Raw genomic sequence first — 23,675 nt, forward strand, 5'->3', positions numbered from 1 at the left:
ATGTAATGCCACGGCTGCCTGGCTTCCTGACTGGTCGGAAGCTGGCCAATCAGGAAGCCAGGCGCCGTGTATTGACATGGCGCCCTGCTTTCTGATTGGTGGGGAAGCCAGCTTCATGCTCCCTCGTCACCTCATGATGAGGGAGCATGGAGCAGGCTTCACGGCCAATCAGGAAGCGGGGCGCTGTGTAATGACGCAGCGCCCCAGCTTCCTGGTTGGCCAGAAAGCCGGCTCCAAGCTTTCTCATCACCTAGTGACGAGAAGCATTGGTTGGCTTCCCTGCTAATCGGGAAGCCGGGTGGCGAGTCTTTACACGCTGCCCGGCTTCCTGGCTAATCAGGAAGCCAGGTGGCGAGTCATTACTTAAAGGAGAACTATGAGGCGAGTGAAAATCACTCAGCCTCATAGTTCTAGCCGACCTGTGACAATGAAACTGTCACAGGTCAGCTCCATAGATCAGGAAGTGAGTGAACACATAGCTTCGCTCGCTCACTTCTCGATCTATCCCTGCAGAGAGCCGTGACTGTCACTCACAGATCCCTGGAGGGAATTCCCCCCTCCCCGCTCCGATCCTCCAGCGAACGGACGAGGGCGGGCACAGCCGGCTCTGCCTCTAGATGGCAGAGCCCGCTGTCAATCCCATTGCTGGGTGGATCTCGACAGTGATGTCGGGATCCGTCCCGGGTGCGGCCTCTCAGTATATCGTGAGCTGTAGCTCGCGGTATACTGAGCTTAGGGTGACGCTAGTTTGTGTCCTCCCGTTACCCTTAGGAGAACTATTATATGGGTTGGACTTGATGGACGTATGTCTTTTTCAACCCCAAATACTATGTAACTATGGAGAAAAGCCCTGACCCCATAGTTCTCCTTTAATATAAAGCCATCTGAGGGGAGGAAAAGGGGTGTTGTATGAATGTGTGTCCGAATGAAGACAATGTTGTCATTTTTAACTTAGAAGAACATGTGGACGAGGTGAAGGAATTATACATTTTTTTTAATTTTGCATAAAGCATATATTTTTCATATAATAGATTTTGTTCATTAATGTGACTTCTGTCTGGTCTTTTCTCTATTAAGACCAAATTTTGTTGATATATTGGTTTACAAAGTCCTTAATCGAAATCTTTTCACTAAGTAAAAGACTGGACTCCCTGGTGACACTTTAATATTTTTTATAGACCTAGCAAAAGTGCTACTGCTATGTTCTGCAAATAAGCTGCTATACTGATTTTCACATGCAGATGGCGCTGTAAATGCAATCTGGAATCCCTGGAATTGCACTTTGGATAAGGTATGGTATTAAGGAACAGGAGGACTGGAAGTAGAAAACCCTTTTAATCAGGAGGTCCCCAGATCTCCCTAAATGTTGAGTGTGGAGGTCACATTTAATTGTTATATAGCTGTTCTTCAAAAGACATTCATTTCCACTACTAGACATAGCAGTTCAATTTACAAAAATTAAAGCTATAAAAGGGCAATTGATATAATTAATTAAAGGCATTAAAAAAAAAAAATTAGAACATGGTTAATTAGTTCTAACTAGGTCAATATCATTAATTAGCACAATGGCAAAAATTAGAAGTCAATGGCTGTACATGGCTGTGGGTATATACTGGTACTTGCATTCAGCTGTGTGTGTTTATATACATAAATCCCTGGACACAGAAAACCTGCGCCCAGGGATTTACGTCCGTACAAAAATGCAGCTGTATGCAAGTACAGGTGTGTACCAGCTTAGAGCCACTGACTGCTATGGGAGGCTATATGCAGTGCCTGTTGCTCCCTGGTATTTGGGCACAGAAAAAAATCATTTTTTGGGGGGATGATAGTTATGACCCCTGACAATGTACATGAGTGCGTGTTTGCAGAGGTTAACTAATGTCAGAGGTTAGGAAAGGGTTCTAATTAGGGATTAAGGGCTCATTCACACCACATCCAGATTACCTCCCAGACCAGACCGTTTCCGGACCCAAAATGCATCCCAATGTATCCCTATGCTATTTCTGGCCTCTGTTCCAACCAGCGCAGTTCGTTCCAGACCAGAAAAAACTGCTTGTCCTATTTTGTTTGGTCTGCAATGCACTGGAACACATCAAAACATATCAAAATTGCATGGAACACACCTGTAAGACCTTTTCAAGCTAAAAATAAATAAATAAAAACAAAAAAATTCCAATAGCGGCAAAATCATGGTAAAAACGCAGTGCCCTACGTTCCAGATCTGGTCCGGAAAATGGTGTGAACCCAGCCTTAAAGTGACACTAAACTCAGGAGTTAAATCTTAAAAATACATTCAACTAACTACATACTAACTGTTAACATCAATGTATCTTATTTGTGTATCACTCGGCTGTAGATCCTCAAATCATCTCTGAATTGGTGCTGACACGGTCCTTCCTTCTGGAGGGGGCTACTTTTGTTCTCCATGATCCCTGTGTGTGTTGTAAAGTAGCCACCAGTCCAAGCTCGCTCCTGGGATGGACTACAATCTCAATACAAATGAGTAAGCACCAATTCAGAGATGATTTGAGGATCTACAGCCGAGTGATACACAAATAAGATACATTTCTGTTAACAGCTAAGGTGCATGAAAGCATTTTTAAGATTTAACTCCTGAGTTTAGTGTCACTTTAAGGCCTTGTTCACACCAAATGCAGAGCAGATCTGCATGAGTTTCTGCACACGCTGTGCAGTGGGTTGTGCCGCGTTTTTGCCACGTTCCAGGCCGTTTTTGGTAAAAAAAATTTTTTTGTAAACGTTCGTTTAAAAAGGGCTTTCAGTGCATTCAAGGCATTTTTGATGCATTTGCATGCGTTCCAGAGCAGGTAAAATAGGGCCTGTTGCAGTTTTTTTTACCTGCTCTGGAACTGAACGCTGCGATGTGAACTGGAGCTAAAAATACCATTGGAATACATTGGACGCAGTTTTGCTCCGGTCTGTAACTGCTCTGCACCTGCTCCGCGCTTGGTGTGAACAAGGCCTTAGGGTAAATGTTAGGGTTTTAGGGGTTAATGTTGACAGGTTTAGTGTTGGGGTTTAAAATGTCAGATCCCTGTAAGAGATCTGCTACTAACAATTAGCAGCACTGTACTCCAGGCATCAAAAACTAGCATAACATAATTTTATTGTAGGGAGGCTTTGTTGCATACATATACAGGTTTATTCACAAAAGGGTGAAGAGTTTGGAGAAGGCAGGAGAAGTGAACAATCTAGGCCAACAAAGCTGAACTGGAAAAATTCTCCAATTCAGCTCACTTTCCAGTTCAGCTATGTTGTCCTAGATTGTTCACTTCTCCTGCCTTCTCCAAACTCTTCACCCTTTAGTGAATAACCCTGCTAGACATGAGGAAAACTGAACAATTCCTAATCGCATACCCCACTAAGAACACAAAAACCAATAGAAGGCAGGAGAAGTGAACAATCTAGGCCAACAAAGCTGAACTGGAAAAATTCTCCAATTCAGCTCACTTTCCAGTTCAGCTATGTTGTCCTAGATTGTTCACTTCTCCTGCCTTCTCCAAACTCTTCACCCTTTAGTGAATAACCCTGCTAGACATGAGGAAAACTGAACAATTCCTAATCGCATACCCCACTAAGAACACAAAAACCAATGAGATAATAGCAAACTATTTTACTGGGTCACTGCACGACATACATTATACAACATGTCAAATGACCGCATGTCCTGAAAGCTGGACGGAGGGTACCTGAGCATGTTTGGATACCCAATGTCTCAGGACATTTAGCACACGGTTCGTGGCTGCTCTTCTGATGACAAATTCCTTGTCTCCATTTCTCTGATCTGATGGGAACCCTGCATAGGATAAAGATGACTAGGATGTTACATAACTACATAATGATCAAACTGAATAGTACATCATGTTTATGAAGAAAATACAAATCGTATGGGATAAATCATAAAATCTACTATACACTTTGGAAATACTTTATTGATAGGCATCAGAATAACAATAAGAACACATTGTACGATAAAGTCTGATGCACATGGTTGGATTGGTCCCGGGCTAGGTTTACCATACAACACTCTTGCACACAGGGCCGACATTACAGTCAACCTGACAGGGCCCCCTACCACATAACATAATGAAATGCCACTATATTTCTAAGCATTATCCTGTGGCGTCACAAGGGGGGTGCGGCCCGCACCCGGGGGACACCTTTGGAGGGGTGGCACCAAAATGACTGACAATTATTTTGGTGTCACGCCCTCTGCTCGAGAGAGGAGGGGACCCGGCGGCATACCTCTGCCGGCGTCCATCACCAAGATGGCCGCCGGCAGGTAACAGCGGTGTGACATCATCAAGCGCGTACGCGATGACGTCACTGCAAGTTGTCACTCCGCCTCGGGACGCCTCTGACGTTATCAAACAATAGGCTGAATTCACAAAGCTTTAACACAAGGGTAAGTATCTTTATCTTAGTCATGTGACTATCATTGTCAAATCTTATTGGTCTCCGCAAAAAAATAACTGTCACTTTTTGGAAAATAAGTATCCTATATATAGAACCCTATAGTATAAATATTAGACAAAGTAATACAGTTCAAAGAAGTGTGACAGGCAGCCCCTGCTGGGCCAGGGCCCCATCAGGGCCAGTGCATGAGTACTGCCTGTACTCCCCTATCAGTGGCCCTGCTAGTACATTTGCCTCAGGGTACCAGGCACCAAGAGAAATGGCCAACACCACAATGCAATAGGTACAGACATGTACATTCACATTTTTCCTTTTTTGTTTACCAATGGATATGTGGGCCATTTTGCATCTTTATAAACCTGAGGGGTGGAGATGAGGAGATGCACAGAGGAGTCACAAGACCCTTGACATGCAGCTAACTCCTTTTTCTCTACAGGCTCCTACAGGATGGATCTCACAGCTCCGTGTTCATCCTGAAAGTTAAGTTGGGTATACAATGTTAGATTTTTTTTGTTCAGTTTTCGGACTGAATGGAAAAAATCTAACTGGGCGGAAAAAATGTTAAACACTGCCTGCATCCAATCAGATGCAGACACTGTTTAGGTATTTTGACAGCTGGCATGGACAACTGTCAAAATACACTAGCCGCAGCAGGAAATTCCTCCATCCATGCGGTTTGGTGAGGATGGAGGAATCTCTCGCTGGGGCTAGTGTATTTTGACAGTTGCTAATGCCGTCTGTCCAAATACCTAAACAGTACCTTTATCTGATTGGCAGCAGGGGCTGTTCAACTGACAATTTTCTGCCTGGCTCCTTTGATTTTTGCAATGGGAGTGTGAGCCAGAACACAGGGTCACCCACTGAGTGACAATCGCTAAGTTTATAGCCAGCTTAAGAGTGGCCACTGACCAGTAACAATTGGTGGAGAGACCCGCAGAAGTTACAATTCATCGGATGGACAGAAGTGACCCCATACACAGTCAGTTCCCTCTTTCTTCTTCTCCGTGGGTAGATGAAATGATCAACCCCGTCCCATAGATCAGTGGTTCTCAACTTGTGTAACCTTAGGACCACATTTGTCCTCGGTCATTAAATCACGACCCAAGTCGCACTGCAATGGAACGCACGGCATTGTGAGCTGCTGTGCTGTGATAGAGCTCCATCCATATGTGCATTGCTTGTACAGCTCCCATGCATGCCTGTAGAGGTGCCGGGAGCCAGAATGTGATGTTACTCTGGTCCAGGTACCTCTATAGGACAAGCGAGGGATCTATAAGCAATATGTATGTATGGATGGAGCTCCCACGCTGCCATACCCCCAACCCACCACATCTTAAGCTTACACTCGGTGCCGAGCAGCATATTTTGAATGGCTGCTCAGTGTGAGAACGGACAGTGCTGTGCTAGGGGGAGGCTGAAGAGCCTCTCACCTAGAAAAGTGTAAGGCATGCGGCGACCCACTGAACACCGGGTCGTGGCTCCTCTAATTGTAAATGACATCTATACACTGCAATACATGAAGCACCACACTCACTGTGTAGTCACTGAAGGTAACCAATCATATTGGATCTTATTCCTCACTTAACAGCAGTGCCCTGAAATCTGGCTGTGATGGAATGCTGCGCTCTGTAAGTAGTCATTACATATGTATATATTTATTTATTTTATTACAGGGGATCTATGGTGAAAAAATAAAAATAAATCTGTATTTCTATAATTTCTACAAGTTCTCTCCCCTACCTAATAATCATATCCCTATTTGTGCCTGTTCAATACAAATCTCTTTTTCTGTTGCCCTCGATTGTTGTTGCTGCCTTGCTCTCCTGACACGATTCCCATGCGTGACTAATTTTATTCGAATAGAGGGAAAACACACCTGAAAACACTTGGCCCCCTCCACTTCATGTAGTGGTGTCGACTGACAGTCCTTTTGGACTCCTCCATGTAAGATTGCTAATATTCATGATACCATAATGTGTGTCTATATATGTCTGTTTTATATATTAATGCAGTCTACATTTTGCCTCACATGGGCTCTCTCCCATTTAGGATATATAAATTCCCCTGAAGAAGCCCAGTAGGGCGAAACATGTCGGGTTTTATCTGAATGAGTTCTCTTTTATGCCTTATTTTAATAATTATTGTTGACTTGATGTGACATCTACTGCATGCGAAATAGACCAATTATGTTTCAACTTTGTTCATTTCCAATTATGTAATGAACAAATTCATATTTTTTATACAATTGGAGAGTTTATAGCATTTCTTAAAGGCCCCTCCCCTTTCGGTAATTGCATACCTTAAGGTGGAATCTACTCCTTGCATTTATTTCTAGTCAATCAATTTGGGGTGTGAAATCTTGCTCTCCTCGTTCTTTATTGCTCTAATACACGCCAACTAAAACCTACTTACAACATAATAATCATATCCATCCAGAAGTCTGTAAACTTACTTACTGAAGATGCCCATAGAATGTACTTCCTCAATGCACGGGCACAATTCCACCCAGCCCTGTGAATATGCTGTGCCTTGTGTCACCACTCTCACAGTGCCTGCCTTCTGAACTGCAACTCAGAGTCTGAACAATGTAACATTATCATTGCTTGCTGGAAGCAATGCATGATGGGATATATAGGCTTCAGAAATGGAGATTGCATCACATCAAGCAGCAGGGAAAAAGACGCAAAGCCCACTGGGAATCCAGGAAGTTGGTTATAGTGATGGGCAGACGGAAGGCAGCACTCACTACATAAAAGGGATTAGTATAACTAAGCTTTGATTGCATTATGAAAAACAACTCTAGTATGTATTCCTATAATGTTATAACAGGATAGTTCATGCTGCTCCAGTTAGGTAACACTTACAGGGTTTCTCCCTCCCCAGACTGTGATTGGACAGTGAATGGAGAATTTGCAGACTGGTGAGCTCATTTCTCTGTCACTCTCCTCTTTCCTCCTATCAGCATACTCACACATGAACACTGCAGCACAAGTGATTGGCTCCTTGTGCTGCTTCTCTCTCACCCAGTCTGAAGCCTGTTGTACAGGGCATTACACTAGGGCTAATACACGGACAAATTTAGGTGCCTACACTGCTTACATGCAAAAAATACATGTCAACATGTCATGACATATTAACAAAAACTGAGCTGCTTTAATTCCAGTGTTTTATATCTGCCTGGAGTTCTGCTTTAAATATTAGGGCTGCAGCTAAGGATTATTTTCATAATCGATTAGTTAGCCAATTATTAACTTCGATTAATCGGATAGGATTAAAAAAATAATACCGTCATTTGTTTAAAATAAAATACACAAATGCAGCTTTACAGACATAAAGTTTACTTCAGAATAAAACGGTATGCTATTGCACCCGCCCACTGCCTGCTGTCAATCAGCAGGGGAGGGACACGGAGGAGAAAGTTCTCCACCAGGTCCTCATCTGCTGATTGACAGCAAGCAGTGAGCAGGTGCAATAGACAGCCTGCTATTGGCTATTGCATTTTAAAATATCCAATAGCAGGCTGGGTATGGCTCCCAGCCTCTAGTTGCAATGGGGGCGGGTCTAAAGTGCCACTGGGTGGGGCTAAAGCCACATGAGGGGCGAGGCTAAAGCGGCACGGGGGGCGAGGCTAAACAGTGGCGTGGGCTGAGGCAGAACGGGGGTGGGCAGAGGAGGAACGGCACCGGGCAGAGGAAGAATGGGTCAGGGAAGAGGAAACAGGGGCCATGGAAGAGGAGACACGGAGCGGCTGCTGAGGTGGGGGAGGGGGCTTGCAGAGTTACAGCGGTCTCTCCTCCCTGCTGGTTCTGGCTGCAGTGGTCTGTGTCCCCGCTGCCTTTGCCGACACAGGCGGGGAGATCAGCAAGGATTTAAAAGGACACAGACTGATGCAGCCAGCACCAGCGGGGAGGAGAGCTGAGGAGCAGAGCGGCGGCTGCAACTAATCGAAAAGCAACTAATCAATGATGAGAATCGTTGCCAACGATTCTAATCATCGATTATAATCGATTTAATCGATTAGTTGTTGCAAATATGCCTGACTATTTAGAAACCAAAGTCAGGTCTCTGTTCCTACCTGCTGTTGCCAAAGACATTCGTCTGTATGTCTCCTTGGTGGGAGTACCCTCGTTCGCTCCTGCAGTTGCTATAGCAAAAGCAGAGGCTGCCGATAAGTTGCTGCGGCTACTGTCGTGCTCTCGGCAGGATGTCATCACAATGCCGTTATTATAGGAGAAGAGTGTGAAATCTGTAATAGAATTTGTAATGTAAAAATGAGCAAAATGTTCAATATCCACATCATGCATCTACAGATTAAAGCGTACACCAAGTCAAAAACAAAATACACACACACATACTGTATACTGTATATGTATGTGTGTGTGTGTTTAATACATCTCTTCAAAATATGCAAATTTCCCAAGTTTTATTCCTATGCCTTTATGCCGATGCCGAGTATTTGGCCGAGTACTCGTACTCGCCCAAATGCTCCAATGCCCTGTATCAGGAAGCAGTATCGGGAAGTCGGCTCCATGCTCTCTCGTCACAAGTGACGAGAGAGCATGGAGCCGCTTCGCGGCCAATCAGGAAAGCGGGCAGCATGTAATGACGAGCTGCCCGGCTTCCTGATTGGTCGGGAAGCTGGCCAATCAGGAAGCCGGGTGCCGTGTAATGACGCAGCGCCAGGCATTCTGATTGGCCGGGAAGCTGGCTTCATGCTCCCTCGTCATCTCTTGACGAGGGAGCATGGAGCCGGCCTCCCGTCCAATCAGAAAGCAGGGCGTCGCGTCACTACACGGCGCCCGTCTTCCTGATTGGCCGGCCAGACGGCTCCGGCTGTGTATCGGAGGAAGGCCGCATTCTGGCTGGAGAGGCCTCGGGGGTGACAGGCTGGACATACCAAGGTAAGAGGTGACTTTCTTGTTAATCGGGAAGCCGGGTGGCGAGTCTTTACACGCTGCCCGGCTTCCCAGCTAATCAGGAAGCCAGGTGGCGAGTCATTACACGCCACCTGGCTTCCTGAATGGGACTTCCGTTACTCGGTAATTGGTATCGGCGAGTGCCGTGAAAAAATTATCGGTACTCGTACTCGGTACCAAAATACCGGTATCGGTGCATCCCTAACACAAAGCTCACCAAGATTCCAATTAGAATACACACGGTTCTTGTATTTAAACAATATTTGCTTCTCTTGGAGTTCAACTATCCATAAGAAGAGTGTGTTGAGTGGATTTGATTTTTTCATAGGCTGTGGAAATGTAGGGCAGATAGAAAGAAACGTCTTACTCACCCGCAGAGTTGCGGCCGCGCTGAGAGATTGGCGTAGTCGGTGATCGAGTTGGAGACGTGTCATTCTCAGCTTCATCACTTTGTGTCTGTTCAGTGTCCGATTCTGCTCGGCAGGAAACTTCTGAGTCTGTGAAATATAAAGAAATAGAAATCAATATCTGGATAACAATTGGTTAGCCCTCCCGCCATGCAGTGCTTGGACCAACCCTGTGCTGTAAGGACTGTGTGTAACAGTAGAAAACAAAGCCCTATAGCCAGATGTGTAACAAATAGGTCACCTTCATATCTCATACAAAGACATCTACAGGGTTATTCACAGAAAGGTGAAGAGTTTGGAGAAGGCAGGAGAAGTGAACAATCTAGGACAACATAACTGAATTGGAAAAATCCTCCAATTCAGCTCACTTTCCAGTTCAGCTATGTTGTCCTAGATTGTTCACTTCTCCTGCCTTCTCCAAACTCTTCACCCTTTTGTGAATAACCGTGTTAATGGTCAGTTTTAATCCATGAGATGCTAATATTTAAATCATAACTCCAGGCCAATGGCTGAGTACACAGGCAAAATACTTTTACACTAGCTGTAGTAACTGTGAAATGATTTGCTATTCTGTTTTGCCAGCCTTGTGATTCACACACACCTCTGCCAAATTGTACAGGTGACATCAGCTGCCCTCTTTCAGTTTTATGGCTTTCCATGCCACCCCTTTGCCTCTAGCCTAATTATGAGATGATAACTTAGCATGATAACTTCTGTCCATTAATTAATCAGGTGACACAAGAAACTCCAAAACTAAACCATGAAACAGCAATGTCACCAACCTGGCTATGGCATGTGGCAGACTGAACGCAATTGCAAATCCTTTGGCAGGGAGATCAGTTTACATACTTCAACCATGCTTACCTGGAGTTCAGCTACAAAGTGACCCTGTCACTAATGGTTTGTTAAAGCAGAACTCTGGGAAAACTTTTTCTTTATCCTTGCAGTGCAGCAGCTACCTCTGCACAGCAAGGGTTAGTTGCTCGTTTGTGTCTAGGTGCAAAAATAACATAGTTATACTTACCTGATCCTCAGAGTTGGCTTGCTCTTAGATCAGTCCCTGGAACCCCTCTCCCCCTTTGCTGCAGAAGTCTGAGCCATCACCTTCTATACAGTGTGTATAGGACATGAGGACACATAGGGACACACCTTTGCTGCAGTGGAGGAAGAGACAGGCTGGAGGGAGCGACGCTGTAACAGCCAGCTGGCTGCAAGGTTTAAGCGAGTATAACTTTTTATTTGCACCGGGACACAAACGAGCAATTAACCCTTGCAGTACGGGGGTGGCCTTACTGCAAGGGTTAAGAAAACGTTTGCCTGGAGTTGTTCTTGATGTGTTGGGTACCTGTATCTCAATACTGCTGCACTAATTGCTACGTCACTGGAGTGTCCCTGCAGCTCTGAATGGAGCAACTGGTAACTTAACAGCAAGGGGGTAGAACCACAGCACACAGTGGGGAGACGCAGGCATCCTACACACCAAGAAGTGTCAGAATCTGAATATTCCAGGAGCAGCTGTATCTGTGCAAGGTAGGAAAGGTTGGCTGCAAGAGAGCCGTTACCAGTGGTATCATACCTATAGTTTAAAGTGGAAGTAAAGTGACAAAAATAAAAAATGGCGCTGAAGTAGGGATATTTGGCAGAAGAAACATGCAAAGGCTTTTCTGTCAAAAAAAAATTCTTCCTCTCTCGCCCCACAATTTTTTATTTTGTGTGTATACTGTTCGTGTGTTGTGCAGTGAACACACTCAGACAATTTATGTAATCTCTAAGATACTGTGAACGGGCCTGATGCCGAGGAAGATGTAACTCCTGTGCGCAAGCACAAGAGTTGCATCATCAGTTGCCACTCAATGGCCAAAGAGGATGCTTGGGAACCTCGACGTGTCAGCGGCGGAGAAAGCAGCAATAAGGGACTGATCGAGGGACTAAAGATGTATTTGACAGTGCTGGAGAAGAACACACTTGTAAGGTAAGTGTGCGCTAATGTGCAGATATGCCGTCCATCCTGTATTAATGAATACGCCTTTCGCCATGAGCAAATTCTGAATAACTTCTCATTAAGCACATTGGATACTTTAAAATCCTGCACATACCTTGTCTTGTAATATTAAATACCGCTTAGGGTGAAAAGGTTGAGACTACATCAGCAGTTCAAATCAAAAGAGACACCGAATTACATTATCAGTTCAGTTGTATGATTCATTCTTATCCTTACTTTGTCTCTGTGTTACTGGCTCCTCATCCTTCTCTGCAGGTGGCTCCTCTCCCTCTCCTACTTTGCTAGGGAAGCTCCCTGACACGTAAAGTTTATTGATGTCCAAAGTGGTTTTGCTGTATGGAGGAGGAGCAGGGCAGGCACTTGAGGATCCATTTGGAGAACATCCCAGGGCAGCAAGGTCCAGTGCTTTTCCACCAGTAATGATAGGAATATTGAGTGAAAGTTTGCGTCTACGGCTGGGCGATGAGGACTTGGTGATGGACAGGGGTGGTGGAGAGGAGAACTTGCGTGTAGCTCTGGGTGATTTAGGGGGTTCACCATACAGAAGTTTATTATTTTGATTACTTGCAAAAAGAAGCTCCAAAGACCTGAGAAAAAGACAAACAATACAATAAGTGGTGTTATCCTAGTCTCACTGCTGCATGCAAATGTTGAAAAAGATATAACTTTGGGATCAAGGTTGAGTGGAAATGCTCTAGAACTAGTCATACAGAAACAATGCTTTGTAGCCATCTCAACTACAACTAGGCCTGTATGGATTATGGTGCTTGTTCTACAAATCACTCTGTCTTCTACTGCCCCTTTGATAAAGAAGGTGGTCTACACAAAGACAGCCCCACTGTCATAACTCTGGTATACATATCTCTACATGTCTCTATAGGTATGCCTATCCCTATCTGAAACTGAGGCAGCAAGACTTTCATGGTGTGTGCACAAAAGCAAATTAACTGCCATGGTTCTAGAAGTGTTGTATAGTTACATAGTATTTGAGGCTGAATAAAGACACCGGTCCATCAGTCCATCAAGTTGGAGGGATTGTGTGTCTGTGTGTGATTGTGCGTGTGTATATATGAGTCCCTGTGTGGTCTAGATTTAAAGAGTACCTGTACCCCTGTATATTACGGTCTCTGAGGAAGGTATCTAAATGATATTTGAATGATTCAATACTCTCAGCTGATACCACTGCTTGTGGAAGCGAGTTCCAAAATGTAACCGCTCTAACTGAAAAGAAGCACCTACGCCCTTTGTGGTTTAATCTTTTCTCCACTAATTTTGTCTCAGACTAGATGCTATTCAGTATCTATCCATAGGTGTAATGAAGTGTACAGCGCTAAATGCCCTTCAGGAAATTAGATAACGGTAGGGATCATATGGTGTCACCTCCGTGTCAAGCAATCGTGAAACAGTGTATATATAATAAATATTTGTGTAAAAACTTATAGTACGTTATAAAATGTGTCAGCAGGTGTCATAAAAGGCGTGTCATACATGAACCTTATTAAATAAATAAACAAAAATCTTCAAAGAACATGTGTCATATATCATGTGTCAGTATCTATCCATAGTCATGTGGTTAAAAATATGAGCAGAAAAGCAGTTGTAAAGAAAATAATGAACAAAGAATATGTTGCTGGCAGATAGATTACTATCCAACATGCATTGAAACAGTATACAAGAATGCAAATAAAATAACATTAGGTGGTCACTACCCATTCTTAATGATTTTGGCAGGATTGGTCCAAAAACACCAATAGTAGTCAACAGGGCTGGATATTTCTGGATGATCACTATTTTCCCACAAAAACAATTTAATCTTTAATTTAGCTTCCCACCTGGCTGGAATGGCACTGACTGGTTTCCTGTAGATAGCGATAAGCTTGTCTAGTACAATATCTGCACAGGTGAAGACCCGGTAAGAGTGCAAGAACGTGTTGAGGAAGTCGATACTTAAAAAGCGCAGATCGGTGAGACGTTCCAGTAGGCGTTCAACACTTGCGTAGCGTATCTGGAGGACCTTGCAGGAGTTCATTGTCTTACTGAACCGTATGTCAATGTCATCACAATATAAAGTGCTGTCTGACCTGTGAAAAATGCACATTATGATGATTCACACAAACACAAGGCATCATTTACACTTGCAAATCACAAATGCTGTTTTAATGTAGTTGTTGAATGTGCTGAAAATAACCTGCCATGTCCTACAGTGTGCGTAAAGCAACAATACCTTTAAAGTAAAGACACCACAACTTTGTCTTTGCAAATCAGTCCACAACTCTGCCCCCAGCTATATCTCCAACCTTGTCTCAAACTATCACCCTAACCATCATCTCCGCTCCTCCCAAGACCTCCTGCTCTTTAGCTCCCTCATCACCTCCTTCTATGCACACCTCCAGAACTCTTCTAGAGTCTCTCCCATCCTCAGGAGTTCCCTACCCCAGCCTTTCTGGCCATCTCCTACTCTGTCTGCCTTAATCCCTGAAAGCTTGCCTCTTCAGAGAAGCCTATCCCACCTCTGTGTAACAACTGAACTATTCTCTCAAACAACTCATTCCCATGCAGCTACCACTTTTGTATCACTTTCACCTCCCTTTTAGATAGTAAGCTCTTATAGGCAGGGCCCTCCTAACTATCTCGTCTTAAATTGTATTGTAACTAAAATGTCTTTCTCATATTGTAAAATGCTACACAAACTGTTAGCGCTATATACATCCTGTATAATAATAATATTAATTTGTGTGTCTGGGGAGGTCCTCCATTTGGCATTAAGGCCCACTAAGGACCAGGACTAAGCTCCAACTCCAATATTTAACAGCCCAGTGCCAGGACCTCAGTGACCTGTACAGCATATAAGTAGCACCGCAGTCTTAAATGATGGGGAAGAAGAGGAGATTAAAACCAGGAGGGCGCAAGACATAGTGCTGACTTGGACAGAATTCCGACTCTGTAGATAGCCTGGGCTTGGGTTGGCCATATTCAGGAATTCACAGGATTTGGCTGAAATCCTTACAGTATGTGGCCCTGCCAGCTTGACAAAAGTCAACTGAGCAAGCCAGGCTGAAAACTATTGGGCAAACAGTGACTGCAGCCAGTCACTGTTCATTTATCCTGACAGCGGCAGGCTGTTTAGCGTGGATGGAGGAATCTGTTAGATTTTTTTTTTTTCATTCAGCCTGCGTTCTCTTAGTATATGGCCAGCTTAAGATCCAGAGTCCTCTCCAGCCACAGGAAAGTTATTTGTTCATTCACACACTCTCTAGGATAGACTTCCACTCCATTCTGAGTTCAGTGAAGAAACATATGCCAACATTAAAACATGCAGCATGTACCAGGTGAACCAGGTCTCTGGTGTGAAAAATTACAAAATTATAAAACCTAAGATGATTTAAAAAGAAAGCCCAGAGCAAATCACGAATCTGAAGTTAAAATCCACCGTCAACATATTAATCCAAAGATTCCCAATAGTTTTCTTTTTTTTTTTTACTCCTTTGCCATTTGTTCTTCTAAGGTCTACAAAAATGCTTGTGATTTTGCTTTCTTTTGTTTTTTTAACATGTTATGAAAAATATAATATCATATTTATCATCTGGTTTATTAAAACTATCACCAATGTAACATCACAGCTGCAAAAAGAATTATGACACGTGGCATGAACAGGCACAAGTGGGGCGTGGAGTATTTGCAATTCCAGTACATGACATAAAATGTAATACATTTTCTTGTTAACTTACTTGATCATCTGGGGTACGCTGACTTTGGAGTTCTCTTCAAAGGCGTTCATCATGAGTCCATTACAGCGGATGTTGTCCACACACTGTAGAGAAGAGTCAGATGTTTGAGTAAAGTATGGCGTACACAGATAAACAAAAAGGACAAATGAACCCAGTGCTCATCAGACAGGGTTGCAAGGGAGGTCCTCCTCATCATCTCGGGCCCACACCGCGGACCTAACACCCGGTCAGGATGCATGCACTGATCATTAAATTAGATGGAAATTCAGCGTACAGATTATTGAAGAATATTTGGCACCCAATGAACACCTATGAGCATCCAGAAATTCGGGATAATGCAACAACCTTCCACAGATGTAGTGAACTAATATCACCTTATCCGAATGCCTATGTTAAAATATACAGTATGCAGCTTGCTAATACCAGGAATCACCTTAATTTTATTTTCCTGCTACTAATAATGGCGACAGTGATAGAAAATATTACTATGGCTAGCTGTACAGTTGATACATGTCTGCACAGCAATGCCATTTAAACTGACATAATATTGTCTTTCATGTTGTATAAAGTTATATGCAGTACCTTGAACAGGATACCCAACAACATATTTACCATAAAAAAGTGAAAAAAATAAAGATGAAAATAAGCAGCAGCGGAATAAAAGATGATGGAGAAGATTTTCAGAACAATGAATGTGGCTTGAGTTGTAACAAGGAGGTTTACCATGTTTCCTATCCATTGTGTATTTTCTAAAAATAATAACTATTCTGGAAGAAATGTAGTAATGTTAAAAATCACATTCACTTGTCATTCTCACAAAATTTTGGAAATAGGTCTTTCTATTTTTACCCTACGATGATATTGCTCCCCTTTTTGTGGGCAAATGACCTAGTGGCCTCCCCTAGTTATACCGCAGCTCAGAATATGAAATATGAACCAAAAAGCAGAAATTACAAGCAAAAGATACAGAACCAAAGTTCAAACTGCACAAACAGGGTTAAGAGTGTTATGCATGTGTACAGTGGAAAGATAAGGGAAAAAGAACCACGGAACACGAAGAAACGACAGAGTATCAGAGGTTGAGGTATATGGGTTACCCCATGTCATTAACTGTAAGAATATTAAGATTCTCAGGGATATGAGTGACCACATAAATGCACAGGTCTCTTGCATGTGTAACATTCACTGAATTTTGAGGTTAATCTTAATATCTATAATAGTATAGTGCAGATGGAAAATTATTTCATATATTACTCCAAAACTCACGTATACAGGTAATGGGAACTGATGGACAAAAACTGGGACATACAGACTAAACTATGGCTGACAAGTTATTAATAAATTTAATATACTGTATGTCCTTTCAGTTACATCATTATTTTGATGTTCTGAAGTCGAATTCCCACCTTTGCATTGCAGTAACATGCTTTACTGCAGTGCATGAACCATGGTGTGTTGCAGAATCATTCATTAGAATCAAAATTCATTAGAATCATTCATTTTGAACGCGCTTTCCCATACCGGGCAATGCACCTGCCCTTACATAGTTACATAGTATTTGAGGTTGAATAAAGACACAAGTCCATCCTATTTTGTGTATGTATGTGATTTTGCAGGTGTTTGCGTGTGTATGAGTCCATGTGTGATCTTGTTCTTAAGTGTACCTGTACCCCGGTATGCTATGATCTCTAAGGAAATCGTCCAAAAGCTTTTTGAATGATTCAGCACTCTTAGCTGAAATCACTGCTTGTGGCAGCGAGTTCCAGACCCTAACTGCTCTAACTGAGAAGAACCCCTTTTGCCCCTTGTGCTGAAATTTTTTCTCCACCAATTTTAGGTGGTGGCCTCTAGTCTTTGTTATGGAGTTAACCGTAAAGAGTTTGTTACTGATGTTACTATCTCCATTGAACATCTTGTACATGAAAACATGTCCCCCCTTAATCTCCTTACTTCCAGCGTGAACATATTTAAATTTAGTAGCCTTGTCTCATAGCTTTGGTCCTCCATCCCCTTAATTAGTTTGGTTGCCCTCCGCTGGACTCTTTCTAGCTCAGTGAGCCAATCATTTTAGTGCGCTGTATGAAAAAAAAGGGATCATGTCCTTTTTTTTTTGTATTAAAGTGTGCTTCCAGCCTATTCAAAATGAAGGGGTTGCCTTAACAAAGCACACCTTAATACATTATAATGCATTATGTTAACTGACTTGCATCAATGCAAGGCATAGTCTATAGGGGCCATGAATGCTGGTATATATACACTACACTACTCATATTATGTACTAATCTATAAAATTGACAACAATATGACAGAGGGTATACCATGAAGACTCAATGATGTTGTGATGATTATGGAGGCAAGGTGATTGCAAAGTGATGACACAGTTGTGACCTGGCTGATGTCACTGGTCCAAGCTGCTTTCTCCTGCCTGGAAGATGCCATCAGGATGACAACAAAGGGAGCAGAGTCTTTGGGTTCCACTGAGATCTTGAAGTCCAAGTGATCTCCATCTTGTCTATCTGCATTGGGAGACAACAGTACATGTTACTATGCATATCAGGGGTAACCTAACTTCAGTCCTCCAGCTGTGGTGAAAAAACAAATCCCTGTCGCTGTCAGAGTCTTGCAATGCCTACTGAGATTTGTATTTTTACCACAGCTTCAGAGGGTCAAGGTTTTGGCCTCATGTACAGTATGCAATGAAACAGAAGCACTTGGTCTAACATGCATTTATGTGAATACAACATATGGATTCAGACTATATATACTAACTCTCATCCTCCTCTTGATCTTCCAGTAATGTGCAGTCCATCAAGGATACCACCCCATTCTAAAGGGGAAACAAACAGAGTATTTAAAAGATGTCTATTTATCAAAGTGATGAGGAACCTGTGGGATCACTGAACTAAAAACATGCAGACATAACAGATAAATACAATGGTTAAAGCAGCTCCTTTTATATCTTAATCATGACATTGCATATGCTGAAAAGACAAAACGAGCAACTAAACCTTGTAGTGCGGGAGTAGCCCAGTGCAAGTGTTACAATTTGCTTGGAGTTCTGCTTTAAACAATGAACAGACCTAAGTGTGGCAGCATCTGAAATGTCATTGTTAGGATATAAAATGTGATCTCTGAAAGTCTACTAGTTGGAAGTACTCAAAGCTGAGATACTGTGATACTGGAGACAGACTTCATGTCTATCAAGCTTCCTGGTAGCTGCTTATTTTCCCACCTCCACCGCTGTGTTAAACGTCTTCCTGCCTGCACCCAAGTCTACAAATCAAAACACCCAGAACATTTTCACATCATTACATCACATCATTTCACATCATTATGACTACATACAGTAGATCACCTGCTTTCTTGAAGCACAAGCCAGTGTGCTATTCACTGTCACTTCATGAGCATGCTATTGACCATACTAATATCCATATTTTGTAAAGCATTGCACATACTGTTGGCGCTATATAAATCCTGTATAATAATAATTAGCAAGCATAACAAAGTAGCAGAAGCTAGTAACCAATCACAGCAGTTATTGGTCAGTGACCACTAATATTAAACACAGAGCTCAGATGACAAAGATGGTATTATGGGAAATAATGGCTTTATTCTAGTATTCTGCATCCCTTGTCTTCTTCAAGGAGAAACAGGACACTTATAATTTGCATTTGGTCCGCAGTGTGTTGATCCAGATGTGTAACCAAGGGATATTTCAATACAAAACTGTTCTCCCCTAAATAGTTTTATAGAGATGTGCTTAAAGTGTCACTCTGTATTTTGCATAAGCTCATCAGCTGATTGATGCTCCAGATTCTTTTATCTCATGGCTATTTCAGTGGCAATTGCCAATGCTGAAGTTTATTTTATATTATAGAGAATGTAGAACGAGGATCGAGATTGTGGATCCTAGTGTGAAAGAGGGAACTCTGATGTGAATGGACTAGGCTCCTGATGTTAAAGAGGGGGACTCAGATGTAAAAAGAGGGGGCTGTGATGTGAATGGAGTGGGCTTCTGATGTCAAAGAGGGGGGCTTAGATGTAAAAAAGAGGAGTCTCCTAAAGTTAAATAGGGGACTTAGATGTCAAAAGAGGGGGCTCTGATGTGAAGGGGGGCACCTAGAAACAGGATATCCCCCCTATAACAGGATATCTGTGCCAGTGCTCAGGTGTCAAGCTGATTCTGTAGGAAAGTAAAATATTTTAACATCAAGAAGCAGCATCCATTGTAAAGGATTTCATCAACATTTGAAATATCTTAAAAAATACTTTGACTTTATTATCACTTAAAAATGTTGATTCACATTACACTGTCCAGCTCTCTGCTGCCCTGGCCAGCATTTACATCAGTGTGCGGGTGTGACTACAAGAATGAAAAAGCACCAGAGGTGACCACTCCACTAAAGGGCTCACATGTGGGTGCTACGGGTCGCTGCCCCACTTCAGCCAGGAAGACTGTGGTATCTGGGAAGAGAACAAAAGACAAGGGGCGCCTACCCTAGTGTGGATCAATTGTATTGAAAAGCGGCAAAGATAAAATAATACTCACAAGAGTAGATCACAAAGGAGCGTTCAAAATGGTAGATCACAAATCCTTGGATTTTGAAAGCTCCTTTGTGATCTACTCTTGTGAGTATTATTTTATCTTTGCCGCTTTTCAATAAAATTGATCCACACTAGGGTGTGACTACAAGCTCTATAAAGATAAATGGGAAAGTACAATATTGCCTGCCACAGCAAAGAGCATTGTACAGAAGGTCTATAAGGCAGTCTGGAACAGTTGTGGAACAGTTTTGTGTGTCATTTATATTCATGCTAAGTTTGAAAGAAGCTGGGAATTAAGGAAAACACTGTCAGCTAGCCAGCTTGATACTGAAGGGCCCAACACACTGAAATGGACGGGTAGACAGGTAGTTTTTCTTTGAGAGCAGAGACCTGAATTATTCTTTAAAAAAACATAAAATGTAACAAAGCAATATCCACTCCTTTTGTTGGGTCTAATCTGGAAGATGATGTCTGCACTTACCTTTGTGAGGTGCAGCTTCCCTCCAGAGCTGCGAGTGCAGATCAGCAGGTGTTTGGAGAATAAGAAGCACTGACGCTCTCCTTCCTTTTTCAGCGAAAGGGACCCTAATCGCCCTCTTGTTGCCCTGCTCTTCTCTGACATGGGCACTTGAATCAGGCAGCCTGGAGAAGTTAGATCATTAGATAGGTAAATGCACTGCCCACACGCTAAACACAAGTCTCCTAGCTGACAGTCATGATTAAAAACCCACACCCTTAAAATGTAACCACGATTGCTTTAAACATTTAAAATATTTTCCTTTCACTCGATTTCAATTAAGAATTAGTTTCCCCAAATGCTATATGCAAGAGAGTTTTTAAGCCTGTAACATAAAACAAAACTGCAACTCATAAAAGGAATAACCACACTTAGGGGTCTGTATAAACAATTTACAGAGCTATTCACACTCCGAATCTCTGTGAAGGTTTTTTCTGTGTGAATAGAGGCAAAAATGAACATTTTTAGAATATTTTCTTTTCAGGTCAAATGTATTGTGATACCTCTTTATAGGAAATAAGTATTTATTTCCTATGCTCTTCAGCTTCATCCAGTGGCCATAATGCAGTACTGCATTAGTTCAGCTTCAAAAGTAATGGGAGCCAAAGGTCGTTGGCTCCGAGTTGCCAAAAACAACTCAATAATACTTCCTTGATTTAAGGTTCAGGTGAGAGCCAGTCTATTTTAGGGTTACCCTGGGGGAATAATGAGTGATTCCGACCATATATATTATATACACACACGCTGTCATACCTTGCCGTACAAAGGTCTGACTGGTATCCAGCAAAATCTCACAGCCCTCGACAATCATCCTCTCGATAGCCAGATTCTTCCGGATATTTTCTGTTTCGCTGACTTCATCATGCATTATTCTAAAAGAAGAAACAGCATCTTAATATATGGTTCAGTTATCAAGCTGTGTACACATTATTGCTGCTGTTAGGACTGACTCATCAGATGTACCCACTTGAGGCTACTATAGCCTTGGACCAGCCAATATTCGGTCAGTTAGCCAGTGAAGTTAATGTCCAGGTAATCAGCAGATAAAAGGTATTATGTATTATTATGTATTATAGGACTCTTCTGAGATTTATGTATAAAAATTATACGTAAAGTTTTCTTTACAGTGTTTTACTACCATTAGAAGAGCAGTCCCGTCACATGGGCATGAATAGGGAATTTCCTTGTTCAATTACACAAGACCATGGAGCTACCCTTAAAATTGACCACAGTGTTTCCCATGTACACAGGAGAGAATTGTATGCATCATCTTTTTAGCATGTAACCCTCCAGCACTCTTCCCTGACATACCAGCAGTTTCACTGTAACACATGTAACTAAAACTGTTACAATGATGCACACAATCTGTAGCACAGGGTGCTAATACTTGGCATTGGGTTTTAAGCTGTAGCTGAAAACCAGCCCGTGGCACCCCCTCAAAAATACAACTATTGGTATTCCAATCAACCTCGCCTTCACACCACCCTAACCGCACCCCATACCATCTGGTGGCACCCTTTGGCAACTGGCATTGGTGGCTGCCCTGGGACATAATTACAATTTGGCAATCTCACCTTGACAGCTCCTCCAGCTTGGATTTGGCATATTCTAGGCTGTTACGTTCTACGTGTTCATGAGGAGTGTGAGCGAGCAGCTCATGCAGAGTCAGGATATAGCGAGGAATCTAGAAAAGGAAGACAGTGTTAGTCATCAATCAACAAAATCCACAATGCATTCAGCTCCAACTAGACCCTTGGGCTACACATAATTGTTTATGGATTTGATGGTTATGGGGCTTAGTGGTGTGTAGGGGGGTTTATTTTACTTGTCCATATTCTAAAGGGATTTGTTAAAGCAGTTGTTTATGTTGAAGCTGAAGCTCCCACCGAGCTGTTTGGCTGGTACAGTCTGGATTTGGAATAAAAGGCATGATGGCTGACATTGTTATTAAAGTAGTATTCAAACTCTCAAATTTTGTGTTCGATAATGAATCCAGATCAAACAAATATACATTACCCAGCAAAGTATTTCTCTTTTTTTTTGCCCAAGCACTTACAGATCATCATGTTTCCAAACAGCTCCAACTCTCAGCTTGGCTTCCCTGAACTTTCTGTAACATATAAGGTCACAAGGGACAAAGCAGTCTCTAGGAGCTGTCAATGTGCTAGCTTGAAAAAGGGAGAAGAGCGGAGGGGGAGGGAAGTGTCTTGCCTTGCTGTGTCTATGTGGAGACACACACAGCTTAATAGCACACACAGGGGTGGTTCCATAGGATCAGCTAGTCCCCTGAGCACTGGCCCTGATATCCTGTTTTAGGGTGGTTCATTTCCCTTGCAGGGTCCTATGGAGCCACCCTTGTATGTGCAAGTAAGCTGTGTGTCTCTACAAATATACAGGCACAGCAAGACAAGCCTCTCCTCTCCTCCCCACTGCTCCTTCCTCCCTTCTCCCAGCTAGTAGATGGAGAGCTCCCAGAGATTGCTCTGTCCCTTGTGATCTTGTACCGGACAGGAAGTTCAGGGAAGCCGAGAGTTGGAGCTGTTTGGAAACATGATGACTGTAAGTCCTTGGGCAAAAATATAAAGAAATACTTTGCTGGGTGATGTATATTTTTGTGCTCTGGATTCATTTTTGGGAAAAAAGTTTAAGAGTTTACTGCTACTTTAATAAAATTATACCAAAGCTGGCCATACCCCAGTAGAATTTTGTTCAAATAATTCATTTTCAGAACTTTCATTCAATTCTCTAACAGTCAATGGGCTCAAATCAACAATCAATTTGGACAGCAGTGAAAAAAAAATTGAAGGAGAAGGATGAAATATTTTTTTTTAACAAATGAAATTCTAACAGTGAATTTGGCTTTTGCTCAAAAAATACATTCATTCCAAAATACAATGTTACAAGTAGGGATGCACCGATACCATTTCCTCTGTATCAACTACGAGTACTGATATTTATATTTCGGTACTTGCCGAATACAGATACCGGTACTTCCGCTAGCATGGAACCAGCTTCCTGTGCAATCAGGAAGCTGGTCAGTGTGTCATTACCCCCTGCCCGGCTTCTTAATTGCTTGGGAAACCGTCTCCATGCTATTTAGTCGGCTTCCCGGACCAAACAGCATGG

The 23,675-nt window shown here is 42.6% G+C and overlaps 1 protein-coding gene across 1 annotated transcript in view; it reads right to left on the reverse strand.

Annotated features, from left to right (window-relative positions):
- RASGRF1 (Ras protein specific guanine nucleotide releasing factor 1) overlaps positions 1-23,675 on the reverse strand; it is a 73,134-nt gene that overhangs the window by 16,048 nt on the left and 33,411 nt on the right. Inside the window, exons 10-20 of the mRNA XM_018561361.1 lie at positions 22,124-22,233; positions 21,303-21,421; positions 20,514-20,674; positions 18,257-18,314; positions 17,876-18,003; positions 15,488-15,570; positions 13,592-13,840; positions 11,976-12,346; positions 9,722-9,847; positions 8,510-8,680; positions 3,708-3,814 (exon numbers count right to left, since the gene is read on the reverse strand). Coding sequence (XP_018416863.1) covers positions 3,708-3,814; positions 8,510-8,680; positions 9,722-9,847; positions 11,976-12,346; positions 13,592-13,840; positions 15,488-15,570; positions 17,876-18,003; positions 18,257-18,314; positions 20,514-20,674; positions 21,303-21,421; positions 22,124-22,233 — 1,683 coding nt within the window. The remainder of the gene's footprint in view (positions 1-3,707; positions 3,815-8,509; positions 8,681-9,721; positions 9,848-11,975; positions 12,347-13,591; positions 13,841-15,487; positions 15,571-17,875; positions 18,004-18,256; positions 18,315-20,513; positions 20,675-21,302; positions 21,422-22,123; positions 22,234-23,675) is intronic.

The sequence above is a fragment of the Nanorana parkeri genome, unplaced genomic scaffold, assembly GCF_000935625.1.
Source record: "Nanorana parkeri isolate BGI_ZX_2015 unplaced genomic scaffold, ASM93562v1 scaffold519, whole genome shotgun sequence".
NCBI classification, from domain to species: Eukaryota; Metazoa; Chordata; class Amphibia; order Anura; family Dicroglossidae; genus Nanorana; species Nanorana parkeri.